A 19,199-nucleotide genomic window follows, 5' to 3' on the forward strand; every position below is an offset into this window, starting at 1 on the left:
AGCCTGTACAATGCTGTAACGTTCTATAAACTGTATACTAGTCTTTCCAATTTGGTTTTAAATACCAGACAACAAACTGGGGCGTCTACGTGTGACAAAATGTACACCAGCCAAAGTTGGCATAATTGGAATTTCCAATGACTATGTTACTTACCCCATTACACTGATTAGATAATTGCCTCAAGATCATAACTAGCCACTCACCGACGAACTCCCTCGTGGTTCTCAATTTTGCTAATAATTTTGATGCGTTTTCCTTTTTCACCGAGCACTTCTCGAACAGCATGGACATCAGCAGCCTTGCGTATGAATGAGGCAAACACCATGTCTACACCCTGCTCCACGCCAAATTTCAAATCAGCGATATCTTTCTCTGAGACTGCTGGAAGGTCAACAGCTGCTCCAGGCAGGTTTACACCTTTCTTACTACCCAGGAAACCTCCGTTCTCAATCTCAGTGTCACAATAGTCCGCACCTGTAATTAACCAGACAAGTGGTCAGGTTGTAAATAGTAATGTGAAGTTGATCAAGTGCATGGACTCTTGTGGGCATGCACATAGGCACGGAGTCCTAACTGCGGAGCCAGGAATCCCAGGTTCTCAATCCCGCCTGCACCAGAAGTGAGAGATAACATCTTAACAGCTGATGAGAACATAGCCAAAAGTCAAGTAGACAATTTGGACAAAGTAACTGAATACAGATCACATCAAGGAAGGAGGGAAAAGGATGACACTTCTGACCACAGAGAACATGATATTGACCAATTCACATCAAGATTCTTTGACAGATGACAATGCCATATTGCTACATTTATGCAGTGTTGTTGCTTGCCACATGCACTACGAATTTTATATCGAAAGGATGGAAACATCATGCCCTGTTTTGGACATATGAATGCTGTTACCAGGAAGCAATCACTGATTTATCAAAAAAATCACTTTGCAAGATATCAAACAAAATTTGTTTAATCAGAGTCTGGCCCAGTAAAGGCAAGCTTGCAGTATAAAGCACAACTGTAGTAAGGGTGTGCTTTGGCAGGGTGGTGAGGATATGGATCAGACAGGTGATATCACTGGTCTAGTAATTCATAGAAACAAACAATAAGAGGCAGGCATTCAGCCCTTTGAGCCTACAGTCAATCACGATCATTTGTGAACTAAATGGCCAGGTCCCACTTGCTCCTAATGTCCTTTGGACCCTTATTTCAAAGATCAGGTCAATGCTGAGGACATGATCAATTCCGACCATAAAAGCAGATGAGTTTAAACTCAATTAACAAAATTAACTGAAAGCTTATTTTAATGACAATGAAAATGAAACCACTGATCGTTGCGATTATTCGAAGACCACTGTTTGGAAATCTGCCTGGTCTGGATGACACGCGATTCCAGACCTACAAACATGGCTAGACTCTTAGTTGCCCTGAAACAGCTCAGCAAGCCACTCACTTAGGGACAGCATACAAATGTTGGGCTTGCCAGTGACGCCCACATTCCATGAGATAAGCAAACATCTTGCTGTTTGATACTGGGAGATCAAAAACAGTATTTCAAAGCTGGTTTTGAAGGGGAAAATAACAGTTAATGGCTGAACTTGAGCACTCAATGTGATGACTGCCACAAAGCAAACTAACTTGACAAATGTCTAGAGAAGTCAGAATACATGCTGATACAACACCAACCTTTTTCCAGCACACGAAGAGAAATCAAACCATCATCCACGTAGATTCTGCTATCTTTGTCAACGACTTTAGTCAGATTCTTGTAATCTAACCACAGTATATTTTCGTCGCACTTCTCTTTATATGCATCATCCAACGTGATTTTAAGTTTTGCTCCTTTCTTCAGCTCAACCTCAGCAGTGCCACTCTAGTAAAAGGAGATAGATACTAAGCTTTAATGTCAGTTACTCTTTGAAATAGAGAGACCATGACACGTTAGAGAATTGCTGACTAGGTAAAGAAATACAGATATAACCGAAAACAATCCATCTTGGCTTGAAATAGCTACATATTCAAATCGTATGTAATATACATTTGATATACAAAATGGGGTGGGAATGAAACAGACATCTGGAAGCTTCTCTCAAAAGCTGCTCTCCAGTGAGTAATTTGACAAAATTTACTTTAAGAAAGGTCACAGTATTATATAATTTGCAAATAAACTGGGCAATTACTAACTGAAATGATTGTCCCATTTCAAAATACCCAGGCTAAGAGAAGTTCTTCACTGCTCCTAACAAAAATCCAAAATAGTTCAGGTACCAGAAACTTGCAAACTGTCAAGACATTCACTTAAGGTGGTGCTATTTGCTATGGCATGTTTTATTTGTGAATTCTACTAAACTGCATCACAACTCTCCTGTTGAGATAATGCATGTGTAATACCCACACTGGTGTGTTTAATCAACTTGCAACTGCACTTTGTAAGATTCAGTTGAAATTGGGAAGTTTTGCAGATTGAAAGCATTTTAAATCAACTGTGGCATTATTTAGCTCAAAAGGGTGTTACATACACAAAATGAAATTCTATGTAAAACACTCCACAAAATTTGAATTTATACAGAATGTGCTCCACAAAATGGAACAGCTCAAACACAGACTCTTGCCCTTTTTCCAACTAAAGTAGCAAACACACAAATTAAGCAGCTCTTTTGGTTTGCCAGTTCTAGTACCAGATCAATCAAAATGATCAAAACAAGTACAGATAACCAATTTCACAATGCCACACCGGAGAATGCTATCACCCCTACAAATTTACTTTCAAGTAGCACAGGATTGGGCCGAGGTAAAGTATTACACAAAAATACATACTCCCTTAATAAGTCCAGTGCGGATTTCAGGTCCCTTTGTGTCCAGAGCAACAGCAACTGGTCTATAGCTGATGGGATTCCCAGCAAAACTCTCTGTAGCCTCACGGACATTCTTGATGGTCTCTTCATGGTACTACAAAGAAAAAGTAAGTTTAACATTCTGCCAATATCAATGCTTAATGTACTTTGTGAAAGCATTAGGCTAGTGTTTGAATGTATTTTCAAGTGACAGGCTTGTCATTCATGATTGACAAAGGCAGAACCAAAATGAACGTAATATTTGAGACTGCCTTTACAATCGGCATGCTGCCTGGCTTTCTCAAAACATCTTTAAGTATTTAAGAAACTTAGTAATTGCAGAATAATTTGAGCAGATAAGCCCAAGTCTAAAAAAGGTAAAACAACTTGATTGTATGCTTCTCCAACAAAACAAAAACACTTCCCCATCCTGATATTACAAGGTGTCAACGATTACCAAGGCAAGTTATATCTGGCTCAAAGCTTAACATCCCATGCAATGCACAAGTACAATGGAATCTCATTTGCAGCTTCAATCTAACAATCACATAAGCACCCCACCTTCCAACCCTTAACTGTGCCTCAAAAAACAGGGACTGAAAGATGACACCAAGTATTCAAAGTGCTTGTATCTCAATTTGGAATAGGTTGGCTCAACAATAAATGCTGGAATATGACCCAGTTACTCATTCAGGTAAACCAAACTTTTAAACTATCAAGCTTTAATTTGAATGACAGACATTTAGAAAACAGTGCAAGCCCACAGGAAGTAGTTAGCAACATTTGTCTAGCAACATTTTAGAACACGAATAGTACAGCACAGGAATAGATCCTTCAGCACCCACCCCCCCCCCCCCCGCCAATCTAATCTAATCCCATCTACATACACATGGCCCATATCCCTCTATTCCCTGCCTGTTAATCAGTCTGTACAAACATCACTATCATATCTGCTTCTACCACTTCCTGAAATACTTATATCCTCAAACAAAAACTGCCTCAGCTCCTTTAAACTTAATCTGACCTTAAATCTATACATCTTAGAAGTTGAAATTTCCACCCTGGGAGAAAGAACGACTATCCAACCTATTCATGCCTTAATTTTATACACTATCAGGTCACCCCTCAGCCTCCAACACTCATTAGATTAGATTACTTAGTTTGGCCCAACAAGTCCACACCGACCCACCGAAGCGCAACCCACCCATACCCCTACATTTACCCCTTACCTAACACTACGGACAATTTAGCATGGCCAATTCACCTGACCCGCACATCTTTGGACTGTGGGAGGAAACCGGAGCACCCGGAGGAAACCCACGCAGACACGGGGAGAACGTGCAAACTCCACAGTGAGTTGGTTGCCTGAGTCGGGAAATGAACCCGGGTCTCAGGCGCTGAGAGACAGCAGTGCTAACCACTGTGCCACCGTGCCGCCCTAGCAAAAACAATTTAAGTTTGCCCTATCATTGCACTCCAATCCAGACAACACCCTGGTAAACTACTTTTGCACCTTCTCTAAAGCCTCAAAATCCTCCCTAGTGTGATGACCAGAACTGCACACCATACTCCAAGCATGGCCTAAGGTTTTACACAACTGCAGCACAGCTTGCTAACTTTCATACTCAATGCCCTAACTGAAAGCAATCAGTATATCACTTTTACAACCTTATTCACTTGTTTCGTACATTTTGAAAGCAATACTGAATCTAAAAAATCCATGACCGGTGCAAACTCTGCTCTTTAACAAATCAATTACAACTTTCACAGAGTTAAAGCAAAAATTTCAATAGCGTTTTAACTCCTCCCATGACAACAGGCACACTATGTTGACACAGACTGCAATCTTCAGAGAACTGACATATTCCTTGATAAGATGGCTCTCCTTTTCAACAACTAGCAGATTTATAGCACTGAGCATTTTTATCACTTATTTAACCTCAAATGTGTTTAATCTGAAAACAATGAAATAATACAAGCTATAGTTGCACTTTAGGCAATTAAAGCCTTAGAACAATGGAAGCTCAATAGCTGAATATGACAACCCTACCAGACTACTTCTGGCTGAAACAAACTATTGCTTCATTTCCAGACAGGTCTAGGGTTCAGTAGAGCCTTGCAGTGCCTGTAAACTGTACAGTAAATTTGAATTGCTTTGAAAACTTGTACATCACTGCCAATTTGTATATGCTTCCCTGCCAGTAGGGCTTTAATATTAAGCACTCAAAGGGAGCTGTCAAGGTTTTGACAAGGATTCTGGACACCGACATTTTGTTCATCTAGCAACTGAACAGTTTGGCTACATTGCAGATCCACGAAAGGGATACAAGAAAGCAAGAAAATTTCCTACTTCAACTGTCAGAAATTTGCCCTCAGACAAACCAAGCAATCCCCAATTGTGGTCTTGTTTATGAAACACTACTTTAAGGTTCATCCAACTGTACTATTAACAAAAGCCTGCACTTGATTGCAAGATACAACAAGTTGGAAGATCATGGGAGGCTCCCCACAATCAGTCAATCTCTGACATTTTCATCTTCTATTTGAAAGAAGAGAAGCTAGCTAGGTCAGAGGGCCACCAGAGGATATTGTCCAAAATAAGCAAGATAACAGTACATATAAATATTTTAGATTATGATTCAAAACAGGTCTTTTCAATTCCCTAACAGCTCTATCACTGCTGATATTATGCATGGCAAGGGCTTTTAAAAAAAAACTTTGGAAAGAGCAATGGAGTGTCACATTAAATATGGACTAATGAATAAAGTTAAAAAGTGAACACCACTCAGTACGGTCCAAGGAGATTCGCTAATTGCTTTCCCCAAAAGTGTAAAGCCATATTTGACCTCAATAAGAACAAGTCTTTCAACAGATATCCCTTACTTATGCACTAGCTAAATTCAAGTTACATTAGTAAACAGACTGGGAAGCAGTACAGACAAATTGCTGGAAAAACTTCAGTCTGACAGCATCTGTGGAGTGTAAGCAGACTTAATGTTCTGGGTCCACTACAAACTTAACTCCCACAGCCACCTTGACTATGCATCCTCACATACTGCTTCCTAGAAAGATTATTCCATTCTCCCAGTTCCTTCATCTCATGTGTTCCAGTAACACCAAATCCAACGAGGGCTCCAAAATGACCAATTTCCTCTTCAACCAAAGATTCTCCACCATCATGATTGACAGGACCCTCAGATGTGTCTAACCCATCAACCACACTTTAGCCCTTCCCTCCCACAACAGCAATAAGGCCCCCTCTTCCTCACCTATCATCCCACCAGCGTCACATCCAGAAGGATCATAGCTGCTATTTCCACCACTTCAGGCAGAATCCCACCACCAGACACATTCCCATCCCCTCCCTTGTCAGCCTTCCACCTGGACTGTTCCCTCCAGGATACCTTGTTCGACAACTCCATTCCCAACATCATCCCTTACCATTCAAGGACCCAAGACACCTTCCAGGTAAAGCTCACCTCTACAATAGGGAGAGGAAATGGGGATTGGGCAAAGGCTTTGCGGAACTCTTGCGCTGTCTACAATGACAGCTTCCGATTCCCAATCATTTCAACACACCATAATGTTCCCAGGCCAACATCAGTCATGCTTGCTTCAGTGCTCCAGCCTAGTTCAATGCAAGCTGGAAGAACAGCACCTCATTTCACCACTTGGGAATTCTGTAACCTTGGAATCTAGAATCCCTACGGTGTTGCTGCAGGCCATTCGGCCCATCAAGTCCACACTAAGCCTCTGAAGACCCAACCCACCACGCCATCTCTGTAACCCTCCATTCCCCAAGGCCAATCCACCGAAACCGCAAATTTGGATTGCGGGATGGATTCTTCATACAATGAGGACCTGCAAACTCCACACAGTCACCCAAGGATGGAATTGAACTGATCCCTGGAATTTTGAGGAGGCAGTGTTAACCACTGAGTCATTAACCCACCCCATGTGGACACATATCAAGTTAGAGTTCAATAATTTTAAGTCATGAGCACCTTCTTCCATGTCTTTACCCCAACACACGCTAGACCTCACCACATAGGCTGCTACCACTAACAACCCATTGTTGACTACTAATGGTCCCTATTGACAGCTACTGATTATCCCAGGCTAGCCTTTACCCATTTTTTTGTCTGCCTGACTCTCTCACTCTGGGCTCCATCCCTATCACTGACTTGCCCCTCTTCACTCACCCCATCTTTAGCAAGTATACTTGCCCCTTCCTAGTTACAATCCGTTCTAAAGATAGATCACTGGAGCAACACATTAACTCAGCTTCCTCTCCATAAATGATGCTCCACCTGTGTTTTCCAGCAGTTTCTGAATTTCAGTACTTGGAGTTTTCTTGGGGCAAGAGCTTCACTAGGCTAAATGCCATGAATTTCCACAACAGGCTCAGTTTGCCTGGTTTCCATCCTGTGCAATGATATAAAAACCAGGACTGTTGGAGACATCTGCTATTTGAAACAAATAGAATAAGTGACCTTTTGGTTTCCTAGGCCTCCCTCTATGCTTCTCTTCCTGAGTGTAGACAGTAGTTAGTTACACAGCACAGCCGGAGATCCTATAAATAGACAAGTTGATCAATGGAACATATTCCATTTCAGTTGACCTCTACTATATGGAGATATATACCAGTGCAATACGTTCTAATCTCAACTGCTGAAAAGGTCGAGCAGACAGACAGACAGCTGCGCTCACAAACCAGCCTGCATTTGATAGGGCAACTTGTGAAAGCCTGATCAGCGATAGCCCCAAAATTATGCTTATGATCGGAACTGCCATTTAGCAGCTCATACTACAGCACTAGCTGGAGTGTTATAATAACTATTCCAACTCTAGCATAGTGATTAAAAGTGATTAATGAGTTCACACATTAAACTTGAATATTTGCTGTCTCAGTCAAGAATTGCTACCCACTTTTCAAATCAAATGCAGAAAAACACTATACTGGAAATTTGAGATTACAAAAAGCCTCCAATTGGGGCCAGGAATATTACTTGACAAGGTGCTCATGACCCAAACTGAGGACTTCAGAGCTAGTCCAGACGAAGCAGCATCCCGGTCTGAAGTGTTGTTTTGCCTCAGATTCTCTTGACCTGCCCAGTGTTTCCAACACTTTGGTGTCAAGAAAACAAGGCTTTTCCTTTAGCACTGCACGAGTTCACACTTTGTGGTGAATCCATGCAGAAAAATCCTCCAACGTTTAACTGGTGTCAGTTCATTAACCAAAGAGCATGGGTGTAAGTTTGCTAAAATTGAAAGCACTGACATATAGAGGGTAAAATCTAACTTAAGCAGCCATTTGTGATTAAATCTCAAATTATTGCAGCAGGCAAATAATGCATACAATATTCTTTGCAAGCAGCAAAATCAGAATTTCTATTACCACCCAATCACCAGAGATCACTCCAACTAGGCAGGCAAACAAAATTAACTTCTGGAGCACCTACATGTGCAGAGACTCATGTAGATATTTGATCTATCCAACAAAATAAAAAAAGTTAAATCACTTTAGCACCACTGCAGAACATTCAATGCAATACTGGCCATCATTTTGCTTCAAAAAAATGAAATGTTGCTCAAACACCATGTTGAAATTAGTCAGAAGCTTGGTTAAATGGACAAGACTTAAGTGCAAACTGCTGCATTCTAAAAGAAAAGCCTGGTTTTCTTGATACCTAAAAATGTTGGAAATGCTTAAGAGATCAAGAGAACCTAAAGCAAAACAACATTTCAGACCGGGATGATGTTTCATCTGGACCAGCTCTGAAGTCTTGTTTGGGTTGTTGAAAAACATTTGCAATGCTCCAACGTTACTCAAGATATTTATTAGGGTGGCACAGTGGCTAGCATTACTGCTGACAGTGCCAGGGGAACCGGATTCTATTCCGGCCTCGGGTGACTGCGTGTGGAGTTTGCACACTCTCGCCATGTCCGCATGGGTTTGCTCCAGTTTCCTCCCATAGTCCAAAGATATGCAGGTTAAGCGAATTGGCCATGCTAAGTTGCCCATAGCGTGTAGTGATGTGAAGGTTAGGTGCATTAATCAGGGGGTAAATGTAGGATAATAGGATAGGGCAATAGGTTTGAATGGCGTACTTGCAGGGTCAGAGTGGACTCACTGGGCCTAAGGACCTGTGTCCACACTGTAGGGATTCTATTCTAAATGCTGCATCAAGCAATTTCACTGAAATTTATTCCACGGCAACTGCTGACTCGCCAAAGAAACCCCAGTGCAATCACCTTTATCAGTGGAATTGCCTCAGGACAAGAAACTGACACTGAATGACACCATTTTCTTTAAAAAAAGAAACCCCTAGCCTAACCCCTAACAGAACTTCAGTACATGACTAACATCTTTTTAAATCAGTGCTAATCAATGAACAGACAGCATTATAAAACAAATGCTTGTCTAACGTCCACATGTTGAAAGGAAACACCAAAAAACAGAATGAACCCTGCCTTCATTCCAGAATTCTACCCAAAAGCATCGACTCCTCGATTCATATTTCAGATGGTCATCCTAGTTGAATCAGCCAACTATACAGGTGAATAAAGCAGAAGCTTCAAACAGACTTCCATGGCTCAGCACTACAGAGTGGTTTGACAGTGTTCCAGCTTGGAGTTCAGTAAGGCTATACCTCATGTGTCCCATGTGAGAAATTCATCCGTGCCACATTCATCCCAGCTTTGATCATTTCCTTCAGCATTTCCACAGATCTGGAAGCAGGCCCTGGAATTAACCAGCATAATTACATCAGTTCCTTTCAAGTTGATTAATATTTTGATGGTCCCTCATGAGTGATGCAATGCAATACAACTAAGCATCGAAATTCTCAGGTAAAACAGAGGTTTGTGTCTAATCCTTCTGGGGATTCAATGCATCATAACAGCTTTGGAATTCAATAAATAGATCAGGTAAGGAGATGCAACAATCAGGGGAATACAATAATCAAAACAGAGGAATGGATCAGAGAGAAATGCTTCTAATAAAGGTTTTATTTGGCTCCAGATCAGTGACCACTAAACATGTTTTGCTTGAGCAAAGCATTCAAGTATTCAACATAAACCAAGGAAAGCTTCAGGTTAGTATGGAAGAAATAGCATAATTTCTAACCAGCACATACTGATGTAATTAAATGGACGCCTCAGCAGGCATACAGGTTGAAACACCATCATGAATGTGATGCAAGGGTTTACAACAACAGCATTTTAAAGCAGCCAACTCAATCTGCAGAAGAGCAAAGATTAAACCAACTTCGCTGTAACAATCTTTCACATGATGCATTTGTGACTTATACAATACTTACCAATGGTACAGACAATGCCAGTGTTCCTTGCAATTGTTGTTTCGGAGTCAATATCTAGCAGACAAAGGTGCTCCAGGAAAGTGTCAGCCATGGCAGCACTCAGCTGCTGGCGCTGAACAAAGGCGGTGCCCATTTCGTGCGCAGCGTCTTTTGTGGTTGGCATAGTTGTTGATTCTACCCTGATGTGGAGAGAATATATAGAACCTTTAGTCTGTTATGGTATTTTGCCCAACAGTATCTTCCTCAGATTTGATATTAATTTCTATACACTGCAAGGTTGAGACATTACTTTTGGATTTTTTTTTCCCACTGTGACCCCACTTAGACACAAAGGTTGTCAGGGTCTCAGAACTCAGACCGAAGCAAGCAAAAACCAATGAGAACAGGGGTTCTGTGCGTCAGAACACCCAAGACCCAGGCTGGAGAGGAAGTAAAGAGATAGAACTACAGTGTCTGTTATTGCCTGAGCTAGTAACCCAAAAGTTCTACACGTTTAAAAGTCAAACTAGTTTCAATTAAGATCAACCACATACCATCAGGCTGTTTAAACCAATAGCACTTGAGTTATTTTCAAAGATATTACAACACACCTCTCTGCTCCTCTGGAAATACAGAGCCACATACAAATGTAGTTCTCTAAAGTATTGCACTGTTTGCATACTGACCTTCAAATTCAAAGATTTCAGGCCTAACTGACTGCTTAGGAAAAAGCTAAGATCTGTAGCATAGAAAGTAAACTTGATTTTCTTCCCCAACTATCAAACCACCTGATAACTAAGATAATCGCTTGGCTGCTGCATTGAAAAGGTGAATTTACCAAACATGACACAGCAGATTACTATACAATGACCTTACAAAATTCAGCAAGGGCAAACTGAATTGCTCCTGGCTCTGCCAGAATCATGCTTCAGGAGGCAATTTTATTACAAACACATTAAGGATGGGTTATAAACTTATCTGAATAGATCAAGTTTGCTAGAAGTTTGTTAATGCATTCTATTCTGATAATATTAGACTTGCAGCTTAAGCGTACAACTTAGACAGCAATTATAAGCATAAAGGTCACAAGAGATCTACAATGTAGTGGAATTCATTAAGCGGCTAACTTATAAGAGCTGCATTTAGGATAATCTTCGCCAAGGACATACTGACTTTTTATACCATGTCTTGTTTAAATGGCCTTACGGCTTTAGTTAGCAATGCACATTGGTTACCAAAACTAGGAGCTTCCTGAAGGCAAGATTTAAGCTCCCATCTCTGTCTTGCATCTATTGTTGGCAATCATTAGTCAAGCTTATACAAGGAGGATATGATTCACCCACAGTAGAATAAATCAAATAGCTCCTGGCAGCTAAAAGTGAATTGGAGGCAAGTCTAATAACATGTTCATAGGAAACCTTTCATGTGATGGATGATTCATTTTTACCAAGTGAATGGAAAGCAAGGAAGGAGAAATTCAGTTTGCCAATTCAGAGTTGAATTGAGCACACGCCTTTCAGAGCTTTGAAACTGAAAGGAATTTGGGAAAATAATTCTGACAGGAGGATTCAAATCAATACAAAGTATAAACAATAACTGGTAGGGGCTTTTGTGACGTAGTGTTAGTGTCACTGGTCATGCCCCACCTTTCCAGAGGTGTATCATAACATTTCAGTAGGTTGATTAGAAAAATATCTAAGTTATTGGTGATAAGGAGAAATGGGAAAGTCAAGGAGGAAAAATGCACAGGAGAAAGTGTGGTCTCCAGCATCTGCAGTCCTGAGTTTAAAAATGTGGTGCTGGAAAAACACAGCAGGAAAGGCAGCATCCAAGGAGCAGGAGAATCGACATTTCGGGCATAAGCCCTTCTTCAGGAAAATGCACAGGCCAAGATCAGGTCAAGTTAGGCTGGAATGGGATGGGCAGAGTGGGGTTAAAGGTAAAACCTAATTATAAGCACACTGACTCCACTGAGATTAAGGGATTAAGTAAAGAGTTTTGACTGAGGTTTGGAATTTGGAACAAGGCAGCGAAGACAAGCGTGTTGGGAAAGTGGAATATGATGTGGACAGGATTCTGACAGGAAGCAGACAAGCAGTCAGCTTTGGAGGGAAAGACATTAACCTCAAAAAAAGGTCAGACAAGAGTAACATGTTTTGTAAAAAGATGCAAAGCATCCATTTCAGTAGGGTTGAGTAGAACACACCATTGAAAAGGAGAACTCAGCAAGGCTATGGACAAGGGAGAAATAAAGAGCAAAGTGAGGGAAGCTGAAGATAATAGCTTTGGTCTTTCCCAGGGCTGAACTGGAGAGATGCAAGGTTCAACCAAGGTACACTCTTACTGAGCAAACTCAAAGGTTAAGAGATAAGAATCCAATAAAGGAAGCTGAATCCACAGAGGACAGAAAACAGTTCCACTATTTCAGTATTTGAACATGTAAGCTACTTCAGATTTGCTGTATGGATTTCCAGATTTCTGACTGGCACCAATGGAGGAGAGACTACATTTTCTTTAATGCAAATCTGTTTCATATCTTTCCCCTAATAAAAAATCCTATGCAAGTTTCCTATGCTCACTTTTGTCCACAATGAAGACAGAGGTATTTTTGCTGTAAAGTCTTCATGTTATCTGCTTTATTTTGTGAAGATAAATGCAATCTGATTTACTTTGATTCCAATTTACAAGTACTTTAATTAAGAGAAAAGGCTTGGTCAAAATGTTCCGTCCTACGTGTGGGCGGCACGGTGGCACAGCGGTCACAGCACCTGAGATCCGGGTTCAATTCCCGCCTCAGGCAACTGACTGTGTGGAGTTTGCACATTCTCCCCGTGTCTGCATGGGTTTCCTCCGGGTGCTCCAGTTTCCTCCCACAGTCCAAAGATGTGCGGGTCAGGTGAATTGGCCATGCTAAATTGCCCGTAGTGTTAGGTAATGGGGTAAATGTAGGGGTATGGGTGGGTTGCGCTTCGGCGGGTCGGTGTGGACTTGTTGGGCCAAAGGGCCTGTTTCCACACTGTAAATCTAATCTAATCTACCCGACTGCTGAAGACGTGCTAACATATTGACTACCTAGGTTCAATACTGGAGTCTCACCTTCCTCTGCAACAGTGACTACACCTTAGCTCAGCAGAATGGAATGCTGAGGTTATGAAAGGTGTATTATAAAAGCAAGTTCACCTTCTCTTCTGCTGTAGCTTTCAGAACACCGTGCTAACGCCAAACAGGATCTGCTGTCCAGCCCAGTTCAAAGCCAGAAAGGGAATCTGGGCCACTGCAATTGCACACATTCCTTGTAACATTAATATTCTTTAAACCAGAAAATAGTAATTTAGAAGCTGGACATCAGTCAGGATGCTCCATAAGGAGCTCCAACTAAAACGGTTATCAAGTTTAAGGCAGATGTAACAATTGAGCCAGCTCGTAGCCAACATAGCAATTGAGAAGGTTGCGGATTTTTAAAAAACTTGAATTTAAAGTTCCAAATGTGTAAACTAAACATTAAGAGGCAGTGGAAGTTTTGCTCAAGCATAGCCAATATACCCAAGAGCTGTAAACTATTATGACACTGCAATCAATCACAACCAAGATGACTGATCATCATTAGAAACTGAAGAGATAACATGCATTGTATCATGATGACAGAATCAATTCAGAAGAAATCAAAATTCTTTAGTAAGAGGTAGCCATCCCAGAGAACAAGTATATCAAAGGATTAAGGGACCTTTAGAGATAAAATGCAAATTCAATCTCAAGGTTATACTGCAGAGACTCCGGTATTGATTGAACCTAAATAGTCAATGTTAGGTTTGCAAACAAACATTGAATAGGTGGTGAAGACTGCAAATCCTGGAGATCAGACTAGAGTGTGGAGTGAAGGGTTATGCTGGAAACTTTGATTTTCCTGCTCCTCGGATGCTGCCTGACCTGCTGTGCTTTTCTAGACCATACTCTCGAAACAAACAATGGAATACCTGTTTAACATTGTCACAAATTTTATTACAAGACAAAATCTCTGTTGTAAGTGAACTAAGCTCAAGATTTCACATGTTAAATACAAGACTGATCCAAAAAATTATTTCTATTAGCAAACACAGATGAACCAGATAAGAGATAACAGGCTAAGACTGCATTGAGTTGATGGAAACTGTGGGCTGCTTTACAGGGAAAAGTGAAGTGCCTAAGAACATTTTGCGTGGCTTCTGACACTGTAGACATTAATCTAAAATGAATTCTGTTTCAAACATTTGATGCAGAATCTTGTTTTAGGGTATAGAGGGTGAGGAGAGAGGAGATTGGAGAAGGTCATGGAGGATGGAAGAGAGAGAATTAGAGATGGCAAAGATGACAAATGAAACTGGATCACCAGGGCTTTGAATTTTGACCAGCAAGGAGATCCTCTATATAGTACAGCAATGACGCATCAATTTTGGACCAAACACTGCTGGAAAGCACTTTCGTGGAGTTGAAATGCCGATGCTCATCAATTGAGTACTACTTGCAGTATTATCAACTTCAGGTTTCCAGTATCCACAGCATTTTGTTCCTATTGCAACATTAAATTCAAAAAGGGAAACCAAAGAAAATACAGCCTGCACATTAACCTTCTACACAATCAAGGGCAAGAAAAGGTTTTTAATGAGGAGACGCTCGCTCTGCAGCACCAATCTGGGCGCTGTGGCAGTCACGTCCATATGGCGCTGGGTGTACGTGCAGTCTGCCTCGTGTCCACTGACTCAGAAAAGGAAGGCGGAAAAAAAGTGACAAAATTCCATACATGAGTAACGAGAAAAAGACCAACGTTATGTCGAAAAATTGCACATTAAAAAAAAGCGAAAAACTTAAAACGCGGAGGCAACCCGAAACCGCAATTGACGCACCCAAGGGCAAACATTCATTCCAGGTTGTAACGCGGCATGGTCTTTAATGATGAACATTAAAACTGAACCGCGTCTCCAAACCAGTCGAACAATACTGGTATCAAAGTTGGGGTGGGGGTGTACCAGAACGTGTGGAGTTGACCGCATGGCAGAGGGAGCACAAGCTGCTTTCCATCTCGTTTTCACACACAAAAAAAGCATTTACTGTACATGCCTGACTTTCTTCCCCCACCGACAAAAAAAACACATTAACCTGCACCAATCTGTGGTGGTTCCCAGGTTAGATTAAGGGATATCTGGACAAAAAGTTCGTCTGGACGACGCCACATTCTCTGAACTCCCTCTGCCGGCTAACAACACCTTCAGGAAGACGCAAAGAAAAATCTCAATTGCATACGATTTTTGAAACAAAAAAATCTAGGTACAGCCAGCTGAGAAATGTCCTTCAGAAGAGAACACGATTTGCTGGGGATACAGGTAGTATCACCTTTAACGAAATTGCAGAGGCAGGTTCAATCGTACCTTTCAAACGGGGAACTGGATATGCACCTTCAGAGAAATAAGTGGCATGGGATTTGCTGATTTCTTGCAGAACCATGCTGCGGTATAATTAATCTCTGCTGAGGTAGGGCTCAGCATGCGACACTCCTGCAGGTTTCTTTCCGCCCCAAGTTTTACATAAAAAGTGGTCGCTTTAGGCTATTAAAAAAAATGCTCGCTACTTTATTAAAGCGCATCCGAGAAATCACCAGATATCTGAGGGGTGAACACATCCCCATGGTAAATGGAGTCACCAAGGGCGAATAACTCGCCATGAGTGCCAGGTATCATATTGCTGCAAGAGGAATCATTACAAACTCCTTCAGCCAAGGATAGATCACATAAAAGTACTCTAGTTACCAAGGATTAAAATTAGCTCAAGCACTATTCTGGCAAAACCTAAAATTTCTGGAACGAGGTAGACACAATATAAATGAGCGAAGTGGGACAAACAGCACCAATTTTTAAAAATCTGGATAAAAGATCAACTTGAAGTGAATAAGTGAACATTAAATAAAATATTAGGAATGCACCTATTGCAACAGCACAAATGCACTTGCCGTAAGAGGATGCAACAAACGGTTCAAAGTCCGTTAGGAAGAGCAGATGGAGAACGAAAATAAAACAAGTTATCCGAAATTAAACATTTAAAGCTCCTTATGATTTCCAGTCTCAAGGCGAGCGGTAGGACGCAGAGCAGACTGGCCTACGTGCGAGCATCACGCCGCATGATGAGTGGCAGCAGCGATGGAGAGAGCGACCTTCAGAGGGGGAAAGAAAGGGCATCCTTACCTGCGGGGGGGGTAGGGAGGGAGAGGGGGAGAGGGAGAGGGGGTGAGGGGGGAGGGAGAGGTGGGGAGGGGGGAGGGAGAGGTGGGGAGGGGGGAGGGAGAGGTGGGGAGGGGGGAGGGAGAGGTGGGGAGGGGGGAGGGAGAGGTGGGGAGGGGGGTGAGGAAAGGGAGGGAGAGAGAATAAGGACAAGCGATTTGAGACGAGCAAAGAATGGAGCTCAAGGCCATTGTAACCAGGAGGGATGGAGAAACAAGGGAGCTGCATGGTGAAGGGGAAAGGAGCATCTCAGGGCAATTTCTTCAGGGATGGGGGAGCAGCTGAGGGCAGTTTTAAGGGGGGGGGGGAGAGAGAAGAGTTGAAGAGGAGCCCAGGGTAATTTTAAAGGGGGGGGGAAAGGTTGAAGAAAAGGAGCCCAGGGTAATTTTAAAGGGGAGGGGGCTGAAGAAAAGGAGCCCAGGGTAATATTAATGGGGGGGGGTTGTGTGGAGCTGGGTTTATTTCGGGGGGGGGGCCGCAAATGTGTTGCTGGTCAAAGCACAGCAGGTTAGGCAGCATCTCAGGAATAGAGAATTCGACGTTTCGAGCATAAGCCCTTCATCAGGAATGATTGGGGGGGGGGGGGGGGGTTGTGTGGAGCTGGGTTTATTCCGGGGGGGGGGGTTGTGTGGAGCTGGGTTTATTCGGGGGGGGGGGGGTGTGGAGCTGGGTTTATTCCGGGGGGGGGGGGGGTGTGGAGCTGGGTTTATTCCGGGGGGGGGGGGTTGTGTGGAGCTGGGTTTATTCCGGGGGGGGGTGGAGCTGGGTTTATTCCGGGGGGGGGGGTTGTGTGGAGCTGGGTTTATTCCGGGGGGGGGTGTTGTGTGGAGCTGGGTTTATTCCGGGGGGGGGGGGGGGGTTGTGTGGAGCTGGGTTTATTCCGGGGGGGGGGGGGGGGTGTGGAGCTGGGTTTATTCCGGGCGGGGGGGGGGGGGGGTGTCGGTCTCGGCCATTTTAAACGGGCAGGGGTGAGAAAGGAGGAGGAAGCATCAGAGTCGTGTTAATCTGGAGGGAGGGGGGTGATGGAAGAGATGGGGCTCAGGGTCATTTTTAACCGGGGGGGGTGAAGTCAGGGCTTTTTTTTGGGGGGGGGAGGGGGAGTAAAGTGCGAGGGGGGTGTCTAACGTACAATCAGGGGCCGGGTGAGGGGTGGAGGGAGCCGCCGCCTGCTGCTCACGGAGGCCCCGGGGCCTAGGCCCTGCGGCCTCAGCCTGGGAGCCGCTCCCGCTCCCTCACCCTCACCCTCACCCTCTTCTCCCCCATCCCCCCCCCCCGTGAACACAAACCTGTCCAAGATTAGACCAGACCCTCCGACAGAACGCACGCGTCCGGCCGATGGCGCCGCCTCCCCTTTATATAACCTACCGCCGCCTCCTCACACCCACTCGGCCGGGTCGCGCTCCGCCTCTGGAGGACCGACCGCGTCACTTTCGGAGGACCAACCGCTGACGGATCCGTCCGCCGCCGCCGCCGCCCGGCAGTCGTCCTCCAGCAAGCGCCGTGTGCCGCTCCGCTGGAGGACCGACCGCATCACTCTAGGAGGACTGGACGCACCCATGCCTATTCCCTGCTGCCCCAAAACCCGCTGATTACCTGACAATCGCTTAAGAGGCTGAGCGCCATTCTCCCTCGAACCTCTCGCCCGGTTTCGGCGTGCAAAAGAGCGGCCAAGATATCAAATAAGGGAGAACTATTTTCTTTCTTTACCTGGTGGACGGATTTCACCACAGGGCCGCGAAGTGTCAGGGCACCACGTGACCAGGTTCAGCCCTGAGGAGCAAAGGCGCTGCATCTGAACCATACAAGACCCTCACAAATAAACCTTAAATTGTACATTTGGAATAAAACTGTGACATTTGCGTGTGTTAATTCTCACTTCCTAAATAAAATGCACCAACTTAAGCTGAAACATTATGAAACAAAAACAAGTTGCCAGAAAAACTCAGTAGGTTTGGCAATATCTGTGGAGAGAAAGCAGAGTTAACCATTTTGAAGCTTCTTCACCAGAGCTATCAGTCACTGGACTCAAACTGTTAGCTCTCCGTTCTCCCCACAGGGATATTGCCAAACCTGCTGAGTTTTGCAAGCAATTTCTATTTTTATTGTCGGTTAAACTATTGCATTTTGTCCTAAATGGTATGACCTAGCCCACATTGACCATAAGACATAGAAACAGAAGCTCATAATTTATCTCTCAGTCCCCAATCCACAAGCCTCATTCCTGATGAAGGGCCAATGCCTGAAACGTCGATCCTCCTGCTTCTCAGATGCTGCATGACCCGCTGTGCTTTTCCAGCAACACACTCTCGACTCTGATCTCTCGAGCATCTGCAGTCCTCACTTTCTCCATTCAGCTCATCATGTCAGCACTGCTGCCTCACAGACTCACGGACCCAGGTTCAATTCCATGTTGGGTGACTGAGTTTGCACGTTCTCCCCATGTCTGCATGGGTTTCCTCTGGGTGACCTGTTTTCCTCCTGCGGTTCAAAGGCATGCAGCTTAGGTAGATAAGACATGGGAATTGCAGGATTACAGGGATGGAATGGGGTGGGGGGTTTGTCTGGGTGGGATGATCTTTGGAGAGTCAGTGTGGTCTCAATAGGCTCAATGGCCTGCTTCCACACTGAAGGAACACTATGATTCAATGAGATCATGACTGATCTGATAATCCTCACCTTCACTTTCCTGCCTTCATAACCTTTGATTCTCTTATTCATTCAAAATCTGTCTATCTCATCTTTGAATACACTTAATCATCCAGCCTTTACAATCCTCTGTGCTAAAGAGTTTCATAGATTGTCACAAGTAGGCATTTAGCAT

The 19,199-nt window shown here is 43.4% G+C and overlaps 1 protein-coding gene across 3 annotated transcripts in view; it reads right to left on the reverse strand.

Moving 5' to 3' along the window:
• Positions 1-17,825, reverse strand: part of pkma (pyruvate kinase M1/2a) — a 29,220-nt gene extending 11,395 nt beyond the window's left edge. Inside the window, exons 1-6 of one of the 3 annotated variants that reach the window (XM_060853921.1) lie at positions 17,744-17,825; positions 10,152-10,330; positions 9,483-9,574; positions 2,813-2,944; positions 1,682-1,868; positions 205-475 (exon numbers count right to left, since the gene is read on the reverse strand). In XM_060853921.1, the coding sequence (XP_060709904.1) occupies positions 205-475; positions 1,682-1,868; positions 2,813-2,944; positions 9,483-9,574; positions 10,152-10,314 (845 nt within the window). In that variant the 5' untranslated portion in view covers positions 10,315-10,330; positions 17,744-17,825. Of the gene's footprint in view, positions 1-204; positions 476-1,681; positions 1,869-2,812; positions 2,945-9,482; positions 9,575-10,151; positions 10,331-17,664 lie in introns of all 3 variants that reach the window. The other 2 variants (XM_060853919.1, XM_060853920.1) reach the window with 2 other exon arrangements.
• Positions 17,826-19,199: the final 1,374 nt, after the last annotated feature.

This window comes from Hemiscyllium ocellatum, chromosome 42, assembly GCF_020745735.1.
Source record: "Hemiscyllium ocellatum isolate sHemOce1 chromosome 42, sHemOce1.pat.X.cur, whole genome shotgun sequence".
Classification (NCBI taxonomy): domain Eukaryota; kingdom Metazoa; phylum Chordata; class Chondrichthyes; order Orectolobiformes; family Hemiscylliidae; genus Hemiscyllium; species Hemiscyllium ocellatum.